General features: G+C 45.9%; 1 protein-coding gene across 1 annotated transcript in view; it reads right to left on the bottom strand.

Annotated features, from left to right (window-relative positions):
- The window catches only part of SHISA6 (shisa family member 6), a 363,781-nt gene that overhangs the window by 281,773 nt on the left and 57,123 nt on the right, over nt 1-24,885 (bottom strand). Inside the window, exon 5 of the mRNA XM_029912174.1 lies at nt 8,800-8,895. Coding sequence (XP_029768034.1) covers nt 8,800-8,895 — 96 coding nt within the window. The remainder of the gene's footprint in view (nt 1-8,799; nt 8,896-24,885) is intronic.

Raw genomic sequence — 24,885 nt, 5'->3', positions numbered from 1 at the left:
GCCGGTAGCGCTCGGGCTTCGGGCAGCCCCCATGACTCTGGACCCTGCGCCCCCGGAGCCCGGGAGGGGAAGTGCCCGGCCGGCGGCTCAGGGGCCGGAAGCATGGGGGCTGCCCGAAGCCGGTAGCGCTCGGCCAGCTCGGCTCTTAAACAGAGCCGAAGAGTCAGGGGAGGAGCAAAGCAGCCACGGGAGGGGAAGTGCCCGGCCGGTATTTTCCCGGACATGTTCGGCTTTTTGGCAATTCCCCCCGGATGGGGGTTTGATTACCAAAAAGCCAGACATGTCCGGGAAAAACCAGACGTATGGTTACCCTACTTTATTGTACCAACTTTACAGCTGGTTAAACTGAGGCACGGAGCAGTCAAATCATTTTCCCGCGAGTGAGTGGCATAGCTAGGAAAAGAGTCCAGGCCTCACGGCTCCAAGTACTCTGCTTAGATCACTAGACAATATTCTCTCCCAACAGACTTTAAAACAATCCCAAAGAAGAATGGAAAAACAGTATTGGCTCATTTGGACGATAGACGGTGATTTGTTAGTACAAAGTTTGCTGGTGCCTATGAAAGGATCTCCTAGGTCCTCTTAGACTATTTCAGGGTTCTAGGTGTGTTGGACTGATGCTTAGAATCACAGATTCTCTCATTCTGGGCCCTGAATGTCAAACATTCAACAATAGATCCGTTTTTTGTGCTTTACAAATTGTTTTAATGCTGAAGGAGCCCTGGATGCCAGTTCCAGTTGAGAATTTTTAATTTTACTTAACAATCCTTTGTAGGCAAGCAACCAACCTCAGCTGTTAAATGATGTCAATGCAGGAAACAACAGGCCCATTTTTGTGACCAAATTTTAGCTGATAAATACAGAAAAATAAACTCTTCCAAAGAGAAAACTAGAGTAAGTAGCTCCCTAGGTACATGTATTGGGAGCATAACTAGGCAGGCTTTCAGCAGTCTACAGTTCCACATTTAAAGCTAAGTGCCAAAACAGCACTGAATAGTTGACAGAATCCCTCCTGCGGAAGGGCATTTACTAGTAAGCAGTCATTTCTTTTCAGGTGCTGTAATTTATTTTGACATAACACACACAATGCAGAGGAAAAGAAATCCATTCTAGTGAGCTAGATTACTGTAACTATCCCCCGAAAACACAGCTGTGAAGCCCTAGTGAGGATTACACTGGGTAAAAATGGAGTTTCCAGGACAAAGGTGTTTAGGGGCTTGCCTACACCGGAGTTATTCTGGAACTCTGTGTTTGGACACTTAGGGTACGTCTACACTACCCGCCGGATCGGCGGGTAGTGATCAATCTATCAGGGATCGATTTATCGCGTCTAGTGTAGATGCGATAAATCGATCCCCGATCGCTCTGCAGTCGACTCCGGAACTCCACCACAGCGAGAGGCGGAAGCGGAGTCGACGGGGGAGCGGCGGCTGTCGATCCCGCGCTGCGAGGACGCAAAGTAAGTGATTCTAAGTCAATCTAACATACGTTGACTTCAGCTACGCTATTCTCGTAGCTGAAATTGCATATCTTAGATCGATTCCTCCCCCAGTGTAGACCAGGCCTTACTCTGTAATAAGAGTGCCTTATTCCAAATTAGTTTAATCTATTTTATTAAGCTAATTCAGAACAGAGTACTCTTATTCTGGAATAAGAACACCCAGACATGGAGATAAGCAGGAATAGCAAATCTGCTTTAATTCACACCTTCCCTTATTCAGATTAATTTTCATGTGTAGACACATCCTAAAGCAAGGCGATTCTCTAACCACAGAAATAGCGCTGGCTGGCTGAGATTGCACAGGTGATTTCAACAGGAATCGAATCTCTGCTTTCTCAGCAAGTAGGGTGGTGTCAGCCAGTGTCCAGCAGGTGTAGGTTAGTGAATACAATCCTGACTAAGAAAAATGCAGTGGGCAGTGGGCTACCATCAGCGCAAGTTTGGCATGGTATATCCCACAGACTGGGTGAAATTCCCAATTCACTCACATTAACAGAGCATTTAATATTACATAAATTGATACGTGCACATTATGTGTAAAATCTATGTCAACAGCTACTTTAGATACAAGCGCTAAACTGCGTTGGGCCTAAATCTGTTTTGGTGACATCCACATGATACCTGGTGCAGTGGTTGGTGCGATGGCTTTACCGGCACTCATCTGGGATAAGCTGCAGAACTCACCCATGGGTAATGTGCCCATCCCAAACAGGAGCTGGAAAAACTCCATGCCACACGGCCATGTACGAATATGTGCACACCCAGGGTGTGACTCGCAGTTTGTATTTGGAGCTGATAGTGGGCAGCTCCAGCACAAGAGCAGGTTGTTAACTGTTTCTTGGCTGAGGCACAAGTGATGAGCCAGTTCATGCAGTGTTCCCCAGTCCCCATTGATGATCCCCCAAATCCTATCTGTGTCCGGGGGGGGGGGCACCTTTTGCTCATAATTAGGCCTAATTAGGGGGCAGCCAACAGGGAGTGGTGAGGGGCTCCTTGAAGGCCGTGTCACATCACATGCATCACCAGGGCAACTTGAGGATGACATTTTCCCTTGTTACAGGGAGCAGGCTCTGGTCAGATCCCGCGGTAGAGTGACTGAGAGCACACAGCTCTACGTAAGTTTCACTGGGTCCTGCTTCACCCCATGCGCCCCACTGCCCATTGTTCCTGGTTACCACCACTGCTCATTTCCCTGCTGTTTATTCAATAAAGTCAGAGAGGGTCTCCTCAGGCTTTACAAACTCCTTTGCCCCTCTGCCCATCACTTGCTGAGGTGGGAAGCACCAGTTTGGAAGGCCAGGGTCTTTTGAAATCTATCTAGACGGGGGCTAGGGCCACATTTTGTTATCTAATTGGGAAGCGCCCCTCCTCGGTGACCAAGGGGAGAAGATCAGGATACCTGAACCCAGCCTATTTTGCTGCCCAAAGCCCCCGGCCAAAGGCTGTTCCATATGGATACATTTCCTTACTTCCACATTCACCTCCTTCAGTGCCTACAGCAATCTGCTGGCAACGACAGGCTGCACTAATGCTTCAGGCAGTCTTGTGGTGTTGATGCCAGCTCCTGACCTTTGACTGCCTCTGAGACAGACATTCCCCTCCGGCTCTCCTCCCACCGGGCCAGTCACGGGGCTAAAGCAGAGACGCTGCCCGGACTTCGCTGATAAATAGTTTGTCACGCCTGAAGTTAGTTAAATAATTCAGGGAGTGGATTGAAATGCCCTATTGTATACACGAAATCTTTCTACGACGCTGTGAAGGGGTTTCAACATCCTAACGAGCCTATTTCCAAGTCAATACAATTAGCAGCGGCTACGCAATGGTTCAAATTAATCTGGAATCAGAATGCAAGCAATCTTCAGCGCACAAACAGCAAGATGCCATCAAAGTGATTCGTTATTATCCAGGATGGAAATAAAATGATTCATTGGGATGCAGCTGGCTGCTGTTTGACATCCCACCATTGATCTGATCTAACAAGTGTTTAATGAGCACAGGGACTCGACATACCTAAACTGCAATTTTTGCATAACCTATTCATAGTGCATTCTGGATGTTTTCATGGAAAACTGACCCTACCAGAGTCATTCTCAGTCACATTTAACTGGCAGCATATGAGTTATTTTCCTCCCTGTTTAAGGAGTCTCAGGCATGCTGCACACACAGATTACTGATGAAAGGATACAATGGGAGGGTCGGTAACCTCCATCTCGGAGGTGTTCAGTTTGGTGTTTTGTATCCATGCTGTGCTGGGGGTGCCAAATGTAAGCCCTGGAGCACATGGGAGCAAAATACCTTTTCATTGATGGAAGGGATTTATTTTGATTGCAGATACAGAGCACAGAAATGGCCAGTGGTCAGTTTAGAAATTACCAGCTAAAGGAATAAGTCAATAGTCTTGGATATGAGAAAAGAAGTCCCCAGGCCAGTGGGCCACCAGCTATAACCACAGGGGAAACCTACAGCAAGGGGCCACCAGCCATAACCACAGGGGGAACCCACAACAATGGACCACCAGCCAGAACCACAGGGGGAACCCACAACAAGGGGCCACCAGCCAGAACCACAGTGAGAATCTGAAACAGAGGCCACTGACCAGTACTACAGGGGGAATCTGAGATAGAGGCCACCTGCCGGTACAATAGGGAGCATCTGGGATAAAGGCAACCAGCTGGCAAGTGTGGGATAGAGGCAACCGGCCAGTACCACAGGGCAAATGTGGGATAGAGGCAACCGGCCAGTACCACAGGGCAAATGTGGGATAGAGGCAACCGGCCAGTACCACAGGGCAAATGTGGGATAGAGGTACCCGGCCAGTACCACAGGGCAAATGTGGAATATAGGGCCACCAGACGGTACCACTGGGTGCATGCAGGTAATAGCAGAGTATTGTTTTCTATGTCATATTGAGACCTGAAGCATAGTAAGGTGCTCAGATACCATACTGACTTTGCCTGCACCGAAACATTTTCAAATGTTTCACTATTGCACAGCCACTGGTGCAGCCTCACGTGGACTATTGCAGGCAGGCTGCCAGGAGTTTTACAATCACATCATCCAGACCAGCACTGTGTAGACTCATGGGGTTATGCACTAGCATTCCCACCTATTGCCTCAGGACGGGAGCAGGCACCGGTGCCAGTGTGAAGGTGGAAGACTTGCAGAAAAACGGCTTGCATAGACACAGCAAGCAATGAGCTACAAAGCTTGTAACATTAGTGATCTACAGCCACCCAAAACCAGAGCAAAATATTTCACATAGTGATTTCTGGAAGAGCTCAGTTTTGTCGGATCTGTAAGAGGCGTGAGAGATGTCTGCAGAATTACTGGAAATAGCCTGGGGCAGAGTTTTTGTGTGGGGACAGCTGAGTCATCCAGGTTTGTAAAATACATGTCTGTGTGTGATTTTCTGATTTTGTACCAGGCATTGTATCCCATTGAGGGTCTGGCTTGAACTGACAAGGTCAAAGAAAACTCCAGTAAAAGTACACTTCTACCCTAAAATGTGACTCTGTAATAATATCATCGTAGGACTCCATATCCACTGTGTCTCATTGCTCCCAGATCTGTTGTGCTCAGTTTAAAAGTATCAGCCCCACAAACTCATTCTGGGATCTGAGAGGCAAGCTGGGTTCTTTATTTCTCAGATGTTCTGGAGGTCAAATTTCATCAGCTATCCCTGTGAAGTCCTAGTGTCTTCAGATGATGTAACCAGTGACACCTGCACAAACCCATTTAAAACTAATTACGGTACACAGGTGCCAAAGGGGAGAAAGGTATTGCTCTGGTGTAAACTGAAGTTATAATTTGGGGTGCAGAATCTTTATTTCAAGCAATGATCAGTGAGATCAGAAAAGCCCAGGCTGAGTTTGTGGGGCTGGAAATAACACGCTTTTACCTGCAAACTGAGAAAATCTGATTTGGTGTCATTGAGAATCAGTGACTATTGGAACCCACCTTGCCAGGTTTGCAGGGCTACTTTTCAGGGTGTGTCTATTCTCTGAGGTTATCAGTCCATACTTTGCCTACCCATGGCTCAACACATCCGGTAAAGCAAAGACCTGCAATACCTCAACAGAGCAGGATGAATGGAATCTGGCCTGGGAATTGGGATATCCTCAAGCGGCTATTATCTGGTACAGTCAAAACCACAGAGCTCCCAATTCAAGGGAGAAAATGTAAGCAAAAGAACATTTGTATAATACATTAGTTGAGATCTGACAAGTTCTAGTACACAGTGACCCTTTCTTTGTTTCATTGGGTAGTTGACTGAGGAGGGAGATCAAAGAAGAGACTATACCTCACCAATAAGAAGTTCTGTGGTTTGAAAACTTTGGATGTGTCCCCCGATCCTCTGCACTTGACTGACAGTAGAGGCCTTTCTCCTGGTTTGGAGAATACATTGTATAGTGATTTTATAGACTTTAGTGTCAGGTAGTGATGCATCACCCGGCAGAGTGTCATACAAGAATCATAAATCACAATCTCCCAGGAACTTGTGAATGTCAGGCACTTGAATTCACTGATGTGGTATCCATGGTGCTTTGCCATGTCTCACATCCCCATCTCCTTCCCAAAATAGCCTAATTCTAAAATATTAGTCAGCACTTGGAGTGCTGCCATAGCACAGGAGACAGTTGAGAAAACAGAGAAAATGTGTCTCCTAGTGCAAAGAAATATTAAGATGCACTTCCCGAGGCTCTGTTCAAACCAGAGACAGAAGCTACTGGCATGATACCGTAATAAATGGGGCAGGAGAAAGCTGTCGGGTTAATAGAGGGTGAGGTAGTGCAGTCACCTCACACATTGGAAATCACCCATGATGAAGCCTCAACATGAAGCTGTATTTCTACAAAGAAGAATTGTATCGGACACTTTCAAATTTGGAAGCAAATCTCTGAAAGCTACAGCATGCTTGCTGGAACATAGTCTCTTTTGTCTAAAAGTACAATTATTCTGACAGTTAGAGCCAACAGGAAAATTTCAAACAAGAGTGCAGCAGATATGCCTGGAAGGATTTTCAAAAGCTCCTAAGTGACTTGAGCACAAGTACCACGGAAAATGCTCCTAAGTCACACCTACCTGTTGCATCCAAAAAAATCCTGTATTCAGAGCACAGACAGACAATTATGGCTGCAAATAGATAATGTGACACAGACACTTATGTGCCCACTTATTGATTTATACATGCAAATATGGCAGTTTGCATGTGCAATCAGTGCATGCACTTTTTAAGACACATCAGTGGTGTACAAACTTGAAAATTTGCCCTTGAAAGTTAACCACACTGAAATACCATTTAAATGTGATATAAACCTGTAGACAGTTTAAAATGAATCCCAAAGGCCAAGGCAAACCGATAGAGAACACTGAGATGATTGACTTCATACACAACTAAGGCAGGCAATTTTCTTCAAGCAACAAAAGTTAGTTGTCCACTTTGAAAAGTATGTTCCTATCTTCGTGACTATCAGTTATAGTTTACGTATAGATCATCTATTCTCCCATCTTCTTATGGATGGGGAATGTATGGTGTGGAACTCCCAGGAAAGCCAACAGCTGGTGTGTATAAATCATCTATCTGCACATCTAAGGAAGAATAGACCCCCCTGAGCCTCTTCAGTTAAGGAAGGAAGGTAGATTTTATTTTACACATAGAAGTAACTGAACAATATTGTACAGTAAATTGATTAAAGATCAACTAAAATGTCTGAGAGGGAGGAGCATGTTGCCAGGCCCTGCCCAGGGGATCCCAGCAGTTAGTCCCAAGTGCTCTGGACACACCACTCTGTGCTCTGCACCCCAGCCTGAGTGCACTCCCCATGCTCATCATCTCAGCCTAAACACGTATCCCATCATGCTCAGTGTGAGCTCAGGCCCTGATAGGATATGAAATAACAATAAACCCCCATTTCTGAAGGAGGCCTCATGTGTCCCACCATCCACATGTCCTTCCTTGCCCCTTTTTAGCCCCCTCTCCCCTAGAAGGTTAGTGGTGTGTCCCTCTGCTTCCTCCTAGCCAGTGCTCTACCCAGGATGGAAGTGCATTACACGTCCCATGGGTGCTGCCTCAGCCTCAATAAACTTTATTTAAATACACACAGACATACACAGACAATATACAGATATTTGTTTCTTCTCTGAAAGTTCTACAGGACTGACACCACTTTGGATGATACTCATGGAGAATTTTAAAAAGTGCAGCAAATGTATGAAAAATAAAACTCTTTTAATGGTGGTCATCCACGGAAACAACAAAAGATGTATGTTCAACCAGGCGGGCACATGAACACGGCTCCACACATAGTACATTGGCTCTGTATAAGCATCTCCACATACATTGTGTCTATATAAATGTACAACAGTCTCATAAGTCAGCAAGGAACAAAATCAGATTAGTATGGACGTGGCACACCTTTGCACTCCCAGCGATATGATCCACTGTCCACGTACCAATGTGACTTTGTTAGAATATGGAATGTAAACACAAAACTGGTTCAAACAAACATTCGCACCATCTACTATAGAAACCCCCGACATATGCAACAATGTTATAAAAGGAACATTCACCTTGGGGTTCTGGTGACAAGTTACTCAACACATAGCTCCTGCAGTTTTGTTATCACCATAACTCCTAAACAGGATTATATGTTTGCTTATCTAATATAGCTACAACTATCTTTCAACATAGATTGTATATACAGTACATATACACAGAACATACACAGCACACAATATGTATATTTATGTGTTTTCATGTTTGTACAGTATATCACAGATTATGTGAACACAGAATATATGTACGTGGACCTGTAAGAAATCATTTTATAAAATATTTGTAATACCAAACCAAACCAAACAAAAAAACAACAACAACAAAAACAAAATTCCCATAACCTGGAAATCAGTTGAGTAAACAAAAATCCCCACTCTTGAAATGCTGCCACCTACCCCCTTGGGTGGCATTACAGACCTTTCTGTTCCCAAGATAAAAGCAGCAGCAAGAGGGTCAGTTTGCATCCATGCTCCCAGAAAACACAAAGCAATACAAGTTGTCGGATTGCAAACTCAGAGTGGTGTCTGTATTCCCTAATTCTGCACTCCCCCTCTTTCCCTCACTAGGGTGTAAGAGACTCTGCCAGCGGCACAATATTTAACCTGCAACAAGATGGGCTAGAATAAATCTACTGACTGCAGTCCAGGACTGTTATCTCCTATCACTTAGAACCCAGCTTCTGAGTTATAGCTTTTTATTTAAAACAATATTTTTATTTAGCAAAAAATTGTTTCCACTGTACCCTTCACGTGTCCTCTTCCTAATGTGACAAACCCGGAGGAGATGAAATTATGGAGATCTGGCCCTCCACTTCGATAAATATCCTTCCCATAGTGACCTGCCAAGGCAAATGACAACAAGCAAGGCATTACTCAACATATCCATTACGCCATGCTTCCACATTAGCCCCAATTCAATGAGAGCCAAAGCCCCGTCATATAGTGAGACAATAAAAGGAAAGCGAGGACGTGAGAGGCATAGAGAGTTCAGAGAGCAGGAATATCTAAACACAACACAAATAGAGTGTGAATTGCAGAGGAAAAAAACAGCGTGCCTGGTGCTCCCAGGAGTTCCAAACACTTATGAATTACTGATAGGGGAACTTCAGAAGAGGTTCAAAAACCAAAACCATGGACTCAAACACCCCACACTTTAGGGAAGTAGGCCCACCTTTAGATCAAAGATTCAGCAGCATTAGGACAGGTATCCCAAAGTGATCAGAACTATCCAGACCTTTGAGACTGAGAAACTGGGCTGGAAATCATGTGAGAAACAGCTCTGATTCTTCCTGATGCCATCTAGACTGGGGGAACCCTAAATATGCCATTCCTGATGCGTATCAGTGCTTCTGCTTCTGGTCTCAAATACTTTGAGCTTCCAGGCTTGTCTACACTGAAAAGTGACATTGGTATAGCTATGTCTCTCCAGGATGTGAAAAATCCAGCCTGACCTAACCCCTAGTGTAGACAGTGTTAGGTCAATGGTAAAATTCTTCCACCAGCCTAGCTACTGCCTTTCGGGGAGGTGGCTTATCTACAGCAATGAGGTAAATCCCTCCCGACACTGCAGTAAGCGTCTGTACTGAAGTGCTAAAGCAACAGCAGCTGTGCCTTTGTAGTGTAGACATAGCCTCAGAATTAGTCTGAGTTTAGTTAGAGTTCACTATAAAAGTGCAGGTGTCTCCCTACACTATCCAAATTGGTTTCCCTGTCCCTATTAGAGATATGGCTGGAGAACCTGCTTCTTAGCTTTGACTCGTTCTAGCTGAGACAATGATACATCCATTGGAGGAGGGGGTCCCCAGACACCTTCTTACTGCTGTTGCTGGCTGAAAAGCACTCCCTTGGCGCTGCCACCCAGTTGTGACAGTTAACACCCCTGACATTTGCTGCCTCTTTAATACCAAGAGATCCTGCCTGTCTATCCCCAAGACCATGTGTCGCTCTGACACAAGAGCAAAATCAGCTGCTTGTGAACGCCTCCCTTTTCCACGTTATTAATTCTTCTGTTCCTCTTCTTGAACAGAGTTGCAAATGAGACTGGAGCCAGTGGGAAGGGAGGGAGGCGGGGTTCAGAGGGGCGCAGCAGTTTTCTTTTTTGTCTGCATTTTCGTGATGCCTTGGAGTCTAGCTACAACAATGACTGACACTTTATCAGTGCCTAAGACAGGCAGATATTTTTTCATGTAAATAGGGATAAAAAAGAAATATGCACATATGCTATCACATCTAACTGATGGCTGTGATTTATACATCGCCTCTAAGAAACTGCTTGAGTCAGAGATCAGGCAGTGAAAGAGTATGAAATAGGCTGACTGGAAGATTAAAAGATTGTTTGCTAGTTTGTTCTCTGACCCTTGCCATCCCCTCTTTAGTGCAACATAAGAGTTAAATTAAGAGTTTCCCATGGTAACAAAACAACATCATTTGAACAGAAATAATGTTTCCCCAAGAGCAGCCTGTCTTAGGACAGTTCAAATACCAGTAGTTTTTCTCTTTACAGATATATTATGGGATGATGTGTCTATTTTATGTATTCCTTTATTCCCACTCACTTCTTGTCATTTCTCATGGCCTCCTAATGTAAAATTACTGATATATGAGCTCTCACTTTCAAAAGTGCCTAGAGGAGAGCTAGCGGGACAATCATAGCAGCTATTATTCACACAGACATTTTTATAATCACCACTTGATTGGAATGGTTCACACCGAAACAGAATGCCATTCCCACTCCATCCCTTCTCTGCAGGCCCGAGAGCTCGAGGAAGTACCCATGTGGAGTGTAGAGAAAGCAGAGGTATGTGAAACACTCAGGGAAATGAAAAACCAGGCAAAATCCTGGCTTATTTCATATTTCGTTATCTACTCACAAATAGCTGCTTTTCTGAAAAAAATATGTTGTTTACAGACATGTATTTTTCCAAATGCAAAAGGGCCAGTTCTGAACAAAACATGATTTTGTGTCTCACCATTGCAGGAATTATCCAATGACTGGAAATACAAAAGTAGCCATTCCATTGATGTGCTAGGAGGGCAGAAATGTTTATGCCAAATCCCGCAAGATGTTGGATTTTTCCCAGCTCTCCTGGTCACCCAGCAAGTTGCATAGTGTGTGATACCACTCTCATCAGCTGGCATCAGAAGGGGTTGGAAATATGGAGAAGCACTGCCTGGAAGCATCACCCCCAGGTACAGCACCCCCAGGATTAAAGTTCCATCTTTGTCAGAGCCAGTATATTCTTGAACCAAAATGCAATTCTGAGATTCTCCTATGGGTTTGCAGCCATGAACAGGCAATTGCTAGGTAAGACTCCTCCAGGAATGTTTACGATGTGTCTGTCTGCACTGCTCCAGTGGTGTGGAGTGACAGAGTGAGGTGGTTTTTAAATTGTGTTAAGTAATCTTCATTGGAAAATAAAGAGGTTTGTTTTTTTTTAAGCACAGGCTGACCCTGGGACTTCTTGCCCTTTTCTCTGTACATTTTATGATTTCTGCAATTTCTCCCCTGTCAAAGCCAAGACGTTCCTCATCTTTGGCTTTAGCAACCAGACAGCCTGCCCTCCTTGCCTACTGTTGGTGTCTGTCCCTTTTCTTTCACTTTTCATATCTTGTGCTATAAGCTGTGGGTCTATGGCAGCCTTTCTCAAATGCGGTGACCAGGGGATTTCCTGCACTGCCCAGGGACTCCAGGGGCAGACTTCAGCACCCCCCACGTCTTCATTCACAGGACTCTGGGGTCAGGCTTCAGACCCTCCACCCCTCCCTTCTTCAGCCACGGGACTCCAGGGGTGGGCTTCAGCAGGGCCGATCTTACCAGGTGCTGTGGTCAAGAGGCAAGGAGCGGGATGAGCCTGGGGTGTGAGGCCTCTTAGGGCAATGGCAGGGGATCATCAGGGCCCGGGTGGTGCTGGGGAGCCCAGTGGTGTGTGGGGGGATCCCTGGGGATGGGGGGAGGCAGCGGGGACCAGGGGCACCAAAATACAACTGTACATTATTTTTATTATTGAGTCTTATATAAATAAATTACAATGATTTGGACATGTCTGTGTGTGTATTTGTTTATTTTTCCTAAAATTAATGAAGTATTTTAGGAAAATTTGTCAGAGCGGCCACCAGCAAGAGTTGTTGGCTACACACTGTGGCCACCAAAAAATTGGTTGTGAGACCCCCTGGTCTAAGGGGTTCTTAGGTTTTTGAGTCTGGGGCCATGGTGTCTCTTGGGTTCATCTCCCAGCTGTCCTGGGCGTGGTCGCTTCCTGTTCCGGGTGCAGGGAAGGAGTGAATCTTTGCTTGTCAAACTGTCCTCCCCTCCAGCTCCCCACCCGTCAGCCTGCCCGGATGTGGGCATCTGACCCGCCCAAGAGAGGGCAGAGCATAGGCCTGACACAAATACCCCGCTCCCATCCCCTCTGACCAGAACAGAGTGAGCCTGTCCCTTTACCTCGGTCTGTCCTCTCTCTGTTGTCAGTCTGTCTTTCTTCGGTTGGCTGGGGACATTCTTTTAACAAAATCACAGCTTTGTGGGTAAGCTGAGCACTAGAACTGGGCAAATAACTGGTTGTTCAGCTCACTGGCAGTTCCAAAGAAACGGGAAACATGTTTGGTTTGAGTTGAACCAAATCCAGCGTTAGGCCATAAATGACCATTGTGATCGGCTGTTCTGACCTCCTGCATAACACCAGCCAGAGACTTAACCCAGGGACTCCTGCATCAAGCTCAGTCACCGCTAGAGCGGTCTTTGAAAAAGACTTCTAATCTTCCCTAAAGTTTTTGGCTGCCTTGTTTGCAGGTGCTGTGTGGGGTTCCTCCAGTCTGGCATGCTGGGCCTCCTTGGGCTGCTCGCAGGACATTTTCCCCTTTTCATCTCCACCGCAAGAAAATTAATTAGTTAAACTTTAAACTATTGTATCCTACAGCAAGCTTCCACACAGAAAGCCACCCCCTTTGTTATCCCCCTGCCCCCAAGCAGCGGGCAGTGCATTCCAGTGGACAGGGCTGTTCAGTAGGACTCATGAAGACACAGGTTCTATTTCTGATTCTGCAGCTGGGTGACCTGGGGCAAGTCATAGCGCCACTCTGTGCCTCAGTTCCCCATCTTAAAAATGGGTTACCTCACTTGTAAAGCACTGTGGGGTCTATGCTGAAGAAGAGCTAGGGTTTATTATTATTAAATTCTACAGCACATTTTTCTTCCAACTCAAAGCAGTCACCCACATATCTTGATCTCCTTACAGGGAGTACAGTACTTTGTTACACAGTACTCCTCTAGCCAGGCTGAGTCTTTAAGGTCTAGTTCTTTCATTTCATGTAAAATCTAACAATGCTGCTTTTGATTACCATGTTCGACTCTGGCTCACTCTCCCCATCTCACACACACAAGCTTGGGAAGGCCAGGGTGTGGCACTGGAGAGAGAGAGGAGGTTAACCCTTATGTTACTGCAATCTTCAATAGATGGAGTTCAAGCACAGAGGAGAATGACTCCCTCCCATAAGATGCAGGACCCTGGACATGCAGAGCAGATGGGTGGTTTTGCTCATCACACAACAAAGGCAGACTCTTTAGGGCATACAGAACATTTCTTTGCAACTGCATCCTAAGTAAATTGCATATGGAACGAACTTGGTTATGAATAGCAATTACAACTCCAGCTCTGGGACAACAGAATTATTAGAGCTGAACTAAAATGCTGTTATCTACCTTTCAGAAATGTTATTACTAAATAAGGATTACATTACTCAGGAGAGGGGGATAAGGGCTTTCATGTATAGAAGAGAGGCATCTGGGTGAAAAATGTTGGAATTACATCCCACTGTTTATAGGATTCCCTAAAAAAATTATAAAACTAGGAATGAGAGGTCAGGCTCCAAATTGCTCAATGAAAACATTCTCACATACATCTTAGAAGAGCAAAATGTTGGGGGGGGGTGTTTAGGGAATAAAGATGAAGCCCATCCCTGGTGCATCTCATTTCTGCTGGAGTCTTCTCGCTGGGCAATTTTAAACATTTCAGCGACTGGAGACAAAGTATGTCAACAGCACAGACAATTCTAAGGTGCGTGTTAGATGCACAGAAAAATGCTATGCATTCCCTTGGAACTGAGAAATGACATCTGTTTATCTTGTCAATCAAACGTAATGATCTCTGAAGTTAAGGAGAGGTGCAACTCACAGAGCAAAATAAAATAATTCTCTGGGCTAGCACAGAGCTGCTGAAGAGCATGGAGCACTCAGGCAAAACAGCTATTGCAGCTGACCACCAATAACCACCCCTGTTTGTGGAAAGTAGCTGCAGTAATTGGCCAGCACTAGACCGGGCTCCTGGCTGAAGGCTACCCTCCTGCAGGGACTGGTTTATAGTCAGGTCAGACGTCTTGCTATTTTACCACAGCATGGGAGGTAGATTACCAGAGATTACAATGATAACAAGGTGCCCCAGAGGGATCATACAGAAGGCAGCTGTGCATTTCTAAAATTTTCTATCAGAAAGGCACAATTAGGGTATTTCTCCAGGTCTAACAGCATTTGTTCCAAGATTGCTGTGCGGATCCCACGTGTGGAAATGCAGCGACAAAGAACCCAGGAGAATTCTGGGTAGGCCAGGGAGCTTGGCAACACTTCATAGCCCTGCCCTGGATACTGGGGGTGCTATTGTCAACACTCACTTCCCAGTGCACAGAGCTGGAGGTGCTGGAGTTGTTCCCTAATCTAAATTACACTGGTAAGGCTGCAAGGCAGCTTGAGGAATAGAGTGTCTGCCCTAATTCACATACTCTGTGAATATGAATGACCATATCTGCATAAATTCTCTCAACGATTTCTTCCATCTTTGCCTCCCCCTTGAGCTTCCCTATCCTGCCTCCAGCTGGCTGCCTCCTCCCTAGAACCTTGAGTTTCTGCCCACCTCCCTCTGCCTCTCCTTTCCTCCCTCGAGTCCCCACCTCCCATCTACCCTCCACCCCACCACATCCCAGAGTTCTCCCCTCACGTGTTCCCTGACCATAAAGACCCTGCTACAGCATTGTCTCCAACCTCAGCCCACCTGTGGCCATAGAGATGGGGATTGGACCGCCACCTGCATAGCACCCCCTGCCCATTGCTCCAGCACTAGCTTTCTGGCTATGGGCATGTGGGGGGCTGTCCTATAGGCACAGATCCTGATGGTTCAAGGCCTTTGTGATTCTCATGAAACAGAAGACAGAATCCGGGGTCTGAGCTGGAGAGACCGAGCAGCCCTGCCAGGCTGGCCTCTCCCATGGACTGCCAACAGGGACTGTGTCCAGGGGCCTGGCCTGGCTGGAGTAGGGGTGCAGGGCTCAGCAGAAACAGTGACCTAGGCCCTGATTTTCAGAGGTGCTGAGGACCTATATCTAGCACTGACTTAACCTGGAGGTGTAGGTGCCTAGCGCCTCTGAAAATCAGGACTGTAACTTGGCACAAACTCAGCACAGGCTCACCACAAACTCCCTGACCTGAGCTTAGCTTTGGGTTCAGCACAGAGCCTGAAGGCAGGGAGCTCTCCAGCACTGCTAGCCACAGCCAAAAGCTTGCGTCAGGTCCTCACAATCATGAGACTGACCTGGAAATCAGGAGAGCTGTTGTTTTTGATAATGCCTTTTTTTTTTAGGGGTGGGGTGGGGGGAGGTATTTGCCTACTGTTTTCTGAACATTTAGAGCGCATGCTAGCATTTCTCTACAGCCAGCTGCTTGCTTTCACTGAAAGCTGGGATACTCACATCACCTGGGCATTATGAAAAAAGCCAAATATTGCCAGATTCATGAGAAAGTCAAATGTGATGGCAACATGGTTCTTCCCTGGCACCGGGTTTTGTGACAAAAGGTTCCGGCAGGTCCAAGCTAGAACCAGTGCCAAAGCCACAGCCACATGCAGCACACCCAGCACAAGCCAGATTCACTGCAATGGGTTATGTGAACCAGTGCAGTGCTTGTAAACATTCCTGACACCAGTGAGATTTTGTTGCAAGCCAGAAAAAACATGGAAAGTAAAATCAAACTTGGTCGGGATCTTAGTAACATTTCCCTTAGGCTATTGTTCCTCTCATTAGATACAAGGGGGATTCATAATCAGATTAAGTATCTAAGTAAAAGTATCTAATTAGTATTAGATTTATACCAAAAATAATAAGGGTCATCTACAGGGGCTCCTGCTGTACCTTGTGAAAACCACATGAGATGGGCTGCAGAACATCCAGCTCCTCTTCCCCACCAGGCCTGGTATCTCCCAAAAGCCTGCCTCTGCAGCCCCTGACCTATGCAGATGTGTCTTGCAGCACACTCTGAAGGTCAATAGACTTGGGGTAAAATGTTCAAAGGTGCCTGTGTGACTTAGGAGCCTGAGTTGGCCTGAAACTCAATGATTCCCTTTTAATTCGAGGGGGAGCTGGCTTGAGTGCCTCTGCCAATTGCAAGCATGGCACTATGGCCCCTTCCCTGCTGCAGTCTAGTACTGGGTTATAGAGCATGCACAACTTGCTGAGCAGCAGGGTAGGGAGGTCATGTATCAAGACCAATCCTGCAGCACTAAGTTGTACAAACACTAATGATGCATTAATCCCCAATCATTCTTATGCAACCCTCAGTGCATCAAATTCCAAAGTAAGTTCACATGGAGGCGGCTCAGACTGTACGGTTACAGTTTGTACTTCAAGCAGTGCCTGGTTTATTTGTACAATTACTATCTGTCTCTGCATTTTCCTTCCCATCAGACTCGCTCAGAGAACCCCAGATGTTTGAGTCAAAGTTCGTGTCCTTATTTGGCATAACTCAATTCACGTCTCCCTCTCTCTGAATTGGCCAGAAACTGAACCCAAGCCTCCAATGTGGCAGGGGAGACTTCTGAACCACCAATGGTATGGCCAGGTCTTGTAATAATCACACCTTCACATTTACTGTACAATATCCCCTTGTGGACATTTAATAGAGATTGAGAACAGTTTTATACCAGTCCAGAGAATTTTGGATAAAAGTATCCACATGTTGGTTTACAAGTTCTATAGCAAGGATCTCATTCACAATTACATTCTATAGGTTTTACAGTGATGTCTATAGATCCCTATTTATTTCCTCTAGCGCCAATTGGTATCATCTACGTCACGTTCTATCGGATTTTCTAGGCTAGGATTTTCAAAGGCGCCTAATGGAATTAGGTGGCTAACTCCTACTGAAATTCTATATAGAGTGCAATTTGTACTTAGAGGGCCTCCGTGGTAAAAACATTCATCAATTATGCCACCAAGAAGAAGTTGGAAGTTAAAACTCAAATCAGTGCAACTGCCCAAGCTGCTCACCTCAATTTTGTCATGAGTTGCTTCACCCGTGCTTGTTTGTCCCACTAAAAAGTTTCCTAGGTCAAAACAGCTGTTCTTAGCTTTTAATAACTTCAAGCGAAATACCACTGCAGGAAAAAAAATCCTTCCACCACTTATGTAAACTTGACTGAACATCTAGGAACACTGTGTTATATTAAAATGTGATCAAAATGAGTCCTGTTCTTTACTCAGATATGGCTACGTTTTCTAGAGCTATGATTTTTCTTAAGGTCCAACCCCTGTTCTGCAGACATGAATTACAGGCACAAATCTGCGTAATTATGCAAAAGTAGTCTGATCTGTGCCTGCAGCTGAACTGCAGATGTCAAATGCACACGTAATTGAATTCCTCATGGAAAATGGGACCACAAATTTTGTGGATGCAGTGTGTATCTGCAAAGGGGAAGCTTGACTTTCTTAAACTCTGGCTCAACAAAGGTTATCTCTAGTGATAAACAAAAGATATCAATTAAACATTGTCTATGTTATGTACGAATGGTAAGCTGCTAAAATTGGAAAACAACAGTTGCATAAGTGGCTTATCTATCCATCTTTCCTTTTTGAAAGAGACCTGGTGCAAGAGAGCATCCCTGTATTCCAAATGGGAAATACTTTTGGAACCATTAATATCTCTTACAATGAAAGAAACTTTTACGTGAGATAAGTATCTATCCATCCATCCTCATGCACACCCATTATCATCTATCTGTCCATCTATAACCATACACAGCCATCATAAAAAAATAAGAACGGTCATACTAGGTCAGACCAAAGGTCATCATCTGGCAAACAGAGGCTAGGGCAGGGGTGGACAAACTTTTTGGCCCAAGGGCCACATCTAGGTATGGAAATTGTATGGCGGGCCATGAATGCTCACGAAATTGGGGTTGGGGTATAGGAGGGGGTGAGGCTCTGGCTGGAGGTGCGGGCTCCGGGGTGGGGCTGGGGATGAAGGATTTGGGGTGTAGGAGGGTGCTCTAGGCTGGGAATGAGGGGTTCAGAGGGCAGGAGGGGGATCAGGGCTGGAGCAGGGGTACGGGGGGGGGGACTCTGGCTGTGGGTGCAGGCTCTGAGGTTGGGCCAGAAATGAGGAGCTCAGGGTGTGGGTGGAGGATCTGGGCTGGGGCAGGGGATTGGGGTGTGGGGGGTGGGGATGAGGGCTCCGGCTGGGGCTGGGGCTGGGAATGAGGGGTTTGCGGTGCAGAAGGGTGCTGCAGGCTGGGATTGAGGGGTTTAGAGGGTGGGAGGGGGATCAGGGCTAGGGCAGGGGATTGAGGCATGGGAGAGGGTAAGGGGTGCAGGCTCCAGGCGGCGCTTACCTCAAACAGCTCCTGGAAGCAGCAGCATGTCCCCTCTCCGGCTTCTATGCAGAGGTGCGGCCAGGCGGCTCTGTGTGCTGCCCCATCCACAGGCGCCGTCCCTGCAGCTCCCATTGGCCGCAGTTCCCAGCCAATGGGAGTTGCAGGGGCAGCCCCTGCAGATGGGGCAGCACGCGGAGCCCCCTGGCTGCCCCTAGACGTAGGAGCCGGAGGAGAGACATGCCACAGCTACCAGGAGCTGCAACACGTGCGCGCAGAGTGGCCCCCGACCCCGCTTCCCAGCTGGAACACGGGAGTGGGGCAAGCCCCAGACTCCACTCCGCAGCGGGAGCTCGAGGGCCGGATTAAATCAGCTGGCGGGCCGGATGTGGCCCATGGGCCATAGTTTGCTCACACCAGGGCTAGAAACACCATCCCTACCCACTCTAGCTAATAGCCTTTTTGAACGCTGTTATAGTTTTGGCCTTCACTACATCCTCTGGCAAAGAGTTCCACAGGTTGATTGTGCGCTCTGTGAAGAAATACTTCTTTTTGTTTGTTTTAAACCTGCTGCCTATTAATTTCATTTGGTGACTCCTAGTTCTTGTGTTATGAGAAGGACTAAATAACACTTCCTTATTTACTTTCTCCACACCAGTCATGATTTTATAGATCTCAATCATATCTCCCCTTAACCGTCTCTTTTCCAAGCTGAAAAGTCCCAGTCTTATTAATCTCTCCTCATACGGAAGCTATTCCATACCCCTAATCATTTTTGTTGCCCTTTTCTGTACCTTTTCCAATTCCAATATATCTTTTTTTGAGATAGGGCAACCACATCTGCACACAGTATTCAAGATGTGGGTGTACCTTGGATTTATATAGAGGCAATATGATATTTTCTGTCTTATTATCTATCCCACATTGAATGGATATTTTCAGAGAACTATCCACAATGACTCCAAGATCTCTTTCTTGATCGGTAACAGCTAATTTAGACACCATCATTTTATATGAATAGTTGGGATTATGTTTTCCAATGTGCATTACTTTGCATTTATCAACATTGAATTTCATCTGCCATTTCGTTGCCCAGTCACCTAGTTTTGTGAAATCCTTTTGTAGCTCTTCACAGTCTGCCTGGAACTAAAACTATCTTGAGTAGTTTTGTATCATCTGCAAATTTTGCAGATAGGAGAGTGCAACACTAACGGTGACTCACACACTGGGGGTGGGAGTTCAGCAGCCAAAAGACAGACCAGAAACACAGTATCATCTTCTTTAAAAATCTCAGGATCTTTTGGCTCAAGCTCGTGACTTTTAATCCCCATATACACCCATCATCTATCCCCATACAGACCTCTTTGACTACCTACCAGCTCACCTGTCTTCTGGATGCCCTTTATGGTCACTTATGTCACCACAGGACATGCCAGTGGAATCTGCTTGGCACAACACGTGGTCAATGACGACAGTCGTTAATCACTCTCTAGTCACTGACCCAACCATCCGTCCACCAGGTTTTGATCTGCCAAGGCACCTGTGGTCATCTCTGAACCGGAAATGACAACTGTGTGGCCAATCTCTTTAAATGGGTTTTTTCTAATGACCCGCGATCCAGCTGCGGTCAACTTCAGATTGCATCACATATCATTGTTGAGTGGCCACTGACTTATTTTGACGGCGGGCTACTGGCTCTCCACCTGGCTGGGCACATAGTGCATATGCCGATGATGATCCATCCATCCATTGTATTCATCCCCGTACACATCCATCATCTATCTATCCCCATGCACACCCGGCATCCATTCATCCATCCACCCATCCCTGTACACACCCGATCCATTCATCCATCCCTGTACACACCTGATCCATTCATCCATCCACCCATCCCTGTACACACCCGGCATCCATTCATCCATCTATCCATCCCCGTACACACCCATCTATTTATCTGTCTAGTCATTCCTATACAAACTCATCATCCATTCATCTATCTATCCACATACACACCTATCATCTATCCATCCACCCATCCCCCTCCACAGCCAACATCCTATCTATCCTCATACACACCCATCTATCCCCATACACAATCATCTATCTATCTATCTATCCCCATCCACCCTGTATCTCTCTCTCTCCCTCTCCCTATCTATCCATCCCCCCGCACACCCATCATCCTATCTATCCCCATACTAGGGTGACCAAATGTCCCTATTTTATAGGGACAGTCCCGATATTTGGGGCATTTTATTCTATAGGTGCCTATTACCCCCCACCCCCGTCCCAATTTTTCACACTTCCTGTCTGCTCACCCTACCCCATACACACCCATCTATCCCCATACATCTATCTATCCCCATATACACCCCATCATCTATCTATCTATCTGTATTGTGGTCTGAAGCTCTAGGGATAGAGGGAAGGCAGCTTCACTGCTCCCACCTGTTGGTAAACAGGAGGAAGCCCAGAGCAGTGTCAGAACTCCATACAGCCACAAGTTCCATAGGGGAAGAAGCTCTCTGCTGCCATCTACTGGTGTGTCAGAGGAAGACACAGAATGAGCCAGGCCTCATTTACCTGGTTGTGATTTACCATCCCAGTGTGAACATTTTGGTCATTATGGTTAAAATTCATTTAAGTTTCGGATGTAGGGATAATGAAATGTTATCACTGGCTGGGGATCTGCCCCGTGGTATCTAGTATTGGCAGCCTGGTCACAAATACATTTAAATTCTCCCAGCCATGATTTCCAAGCCAGTGCTGAAGAACATCCTGCGCTGCCGGGCGGACAGGTCAGTAAAGATTTCAGTCAGAGAAAAATCTGGTGTAGAGCCACCAAAAGAAAAGTCCCTTTGCTGATGTATTTATTTCATTTTCATAAATTCCACACATTTTATCCTCGGGCATTTGTGCCAAAACAATTACTGGCTCTGGGAGGAAGGAGCTTCTCCTCCACAAGACAGGTGCTCCCTCAGGCACCTACAGGAACCAGCTTAACCGGTTCTATTACTTCCTTCTCTCCCACCTTCCTGGGGGGAATTATACATCTCCAAGGCGCACACATTCTGTTCAGAACACCAAGCAGGGAAACAGTGGCTGGCAATGCTCCCTTTTACGTCAGTCCCATACTCGTTCATGTTGGTAAAACAGCAAGGCGATCCTCTGCGTGCTCATCTCTGGATCCATTGATCACTGATCCATCCTTGCCACCACTCCTTTTTGCACAATCAATGTACGTGATTAACATTGGGACAAAGCAAGTTATCCTATCGAAGGGCTCATTCCCAGAGCAAGGTGGTTTAAATGCTGCTTCTACCCAGACTTGTATACCAAATCCAGCAGGGAGTCAATGACAGAATCTAGATTTACCTCCGAGGGCCCCAACTTTGACTTAAAAATTCACGGCCAACCACATTTGTTTGGGATCAGTTTGTCTATAAATCTGTCTCTTAGGTCCCTGGAAATCCAATAAGCCAAACAGACCTTTAATTAAATACAATGATGTTAACTGGATCACAATAACAACAGAAAAATAAAGCAACAATAAACTGAGGTAGCCCACTGAGCAAGTCTCTTATTTAAAGAGAGCTTTATTTAAAAGCTCCATCCAGTCTCACTTCATTCTTGGGTTTAGTTTGGTAATTCCAACTGAAACTGCTGGCCATGGGTAAGTTTCTTGAGCTCTCATACACCGCATATTCCAGACCTTAAAGGTACAGTCACCGCATACAAGTGACACACTATCCTTACATCTCCATTCACCACTTACATGTCCTCCTCATCTTGTTCTGTTCTTCCCCATCCTGATTAGATGACAGAACAAGGAGCAATAGTCACAAGTTGCAGTGGGGGAGGTCTAGATTGGATATTAGGAAAAACTATTTCACTAGGAGGGTGGTGAAGCACTGGAATGGGTTACCTAGGGAGGTGATAGAATCTCCATCCTTAGAGGTTTTTAAGGCCCAGCTTGACAACCCCCTGGCTGGGATGATTTATTTGGGGTTGGTCCTGCTTTGAGCAGGGGGTTGGTCTAGATGACCTCCTGAGGTGTCTTCCAACCCTAATCTTCTATGATTCTATGATTACTGATTTCCATTCTCATCAAGTTTTGGCCAATACTGTTTTGCTAGGAAAGGAAGACGTTAATGGGACATAAGCATTAGCTCAAAGTTAAACACATACCTAGATGGCCTTCTGGTTAGGAAAGGTGAACTCACCAGGGCTACTGACCCAATGCTATTAAGGTTCTTCGGGGGCTATATAAACTCCTATTGACATTATAATGCCGGCAAGTGACCGGCTGTAGGAATGTGCTGGGGCGCTCAATGTTTTTTATAGCATGGAGCACACTTTACTACAGAGGGTGTCCAATGGATACTAACCCTCCCATTCACAGCCATGCAGTCACTTCCCATCCTGTTTGTCATGAGAGCACCTCAGCTCCTGTGAACAATCTCATAACATCCCCTATGGCAACTGTAGCAACTGCTTACACAGCAAAGTAACATTAGGAAAGTATTCACTATACACACACAGGTGTAGCAGCTAGAAGCAAGGAGGAGCCAAGCACCCTGTTATCAGCAAGGTCTCCATCAATCATTGGGAACGTCCTTTGCAAAAAGAAGCTGAACACACTAGTTACTAATTCCTGTGAGGCTGGGAAACCTCCAAAGGGTCAGTGGGTTGGTTGATCTTCAAATGAGCCAACCTTTATGGTATGGAATTTGGGTTGAGCATCTCATGGACTGAACGTGCACTTCGGACCTTTACTTCCATGTCTTGACATCTCACAAAAAAGAACTAAGTGAAAACTAGCTTTGTGCATGTCTTCGATACACTTTAAACCAGCAATTCTAAGTGGGCAGGGAGACGATTATAGTGGAAGAATTTTAGATGCACTGCCATTCAAATAACGCTTTGGCACTCAGAATGGATCTGGGCAGCTATGTCTCTGAGCTCCACATTGCCTCCCCATTTGGAATCCTACAGCTGATTATCTCATTTACGATCTTACTGTCTTTCTCCCTAGTTCTTGGATCTTTATGCCACGTTAAAGTAATGTGTGGGGAGGGGGACGGCGCTCAGGCAATATCCTGTATAACTCTACATTCCCCTTCTTCCTGCATCTCAGCGTCACTCTTTGCCGAAGCACAGGCCTGAGTTCTGTCTTTCCAGGGCTTTCCAAAAAACATGGCACAGAGTTAAATCTCAGGGCTACTGTGTGTCAAATCCTGATAAATGGATGGTAATAGCGCCCAACTTTTCAAAGAGAGAGCACTATACACTTTCTCAGCCAAACAAACATTTAATGCACACAAAACACATTGTAAATAGTACACAGTACTGAACACTGTGAATAACTTCTACACCAAAATATTTGACAGTAAATCCATTGGTGTTCCTTAATCAAATGTTTCCCCTTCTGTTTCTGTTACAAACATTCACACAGGGTTTCAACGTAACATTTTCTATACTTCAGCTCACACACCAAAATTCATTCCCTTCTGATCTTCTCTCTGAGATGGTTTCTCTTTCTCTATTGAGTGGTCATAGTATGTAGTCTGTGTCAACTGGATTCTCCAGAGCTTGAAAAATGGTAGCGTTCCAGTCCTTCAGAACCCTGTCCGCAAAGTCTGGGGATCTCCCCAGCTAGCAGCATTCCAGTCCTTGGGTTAACAGATGGCTGGTCACCACAGTTGCTGGTGAAACAGAAATCTGTAGCCGGTGTCCAAAATGGTGCAGGGATTGGGATCCAGACCTCACAGCAAACACAATTCTTGCTCCTGAGTTGATCAGCTGCTAAGTCCACTGGGCTGTTTCCAACTCTTTATTTATAACCTTCCTTCCCTCCCCTCCCATGTTCTGATTGGCTCAGCTCTCAGAGGGTGGCTTGAATATGACTTGCCACATGGGTTGCCCACAATGCAAACTTCCTACACAGCCTCAGAAACAGCTATTGAGCATGTCTAGTAACTGCCACACCCTGTTCTGGATGTTTCTGGGTCCTTCTAGCGGAGTTGTCCTGCCTAGCTCTCTGCACCTGTGCAGTGACACCAAGTAACCAACTAAAATCTATGTCTCCTCCCCACAGCCTCTCTTCCCCTCCTGAGGAGAAACAAAGTCAAACACTGTAATATAAAGTTGTCTCTTTATTAATCTCTCCATTGCTGGTCCTCTGCCACACCTGCTGCAGTGCCA

Source organism: Terrapene carolina, unplaced genomic scaffold, assembly GCF_002925995.2.
Source record: "Terrapene carolina triunguis isolate 2854851 unplaced genomic scaffold, T_m_triunguis-2.0 Scaffold192, whole genome shotgun sequence".
Lineage (NCBI taxonomy): Eukaryota > Metazoa > Chordata > Testudines > Emydidae > Terrapene > Terrapene triunguis.
The sequence above is the reverse complement of the archived record's forward strand: the minus strand, read 5'-3'. Positions and strand labels throughout refer to the sequence as shown.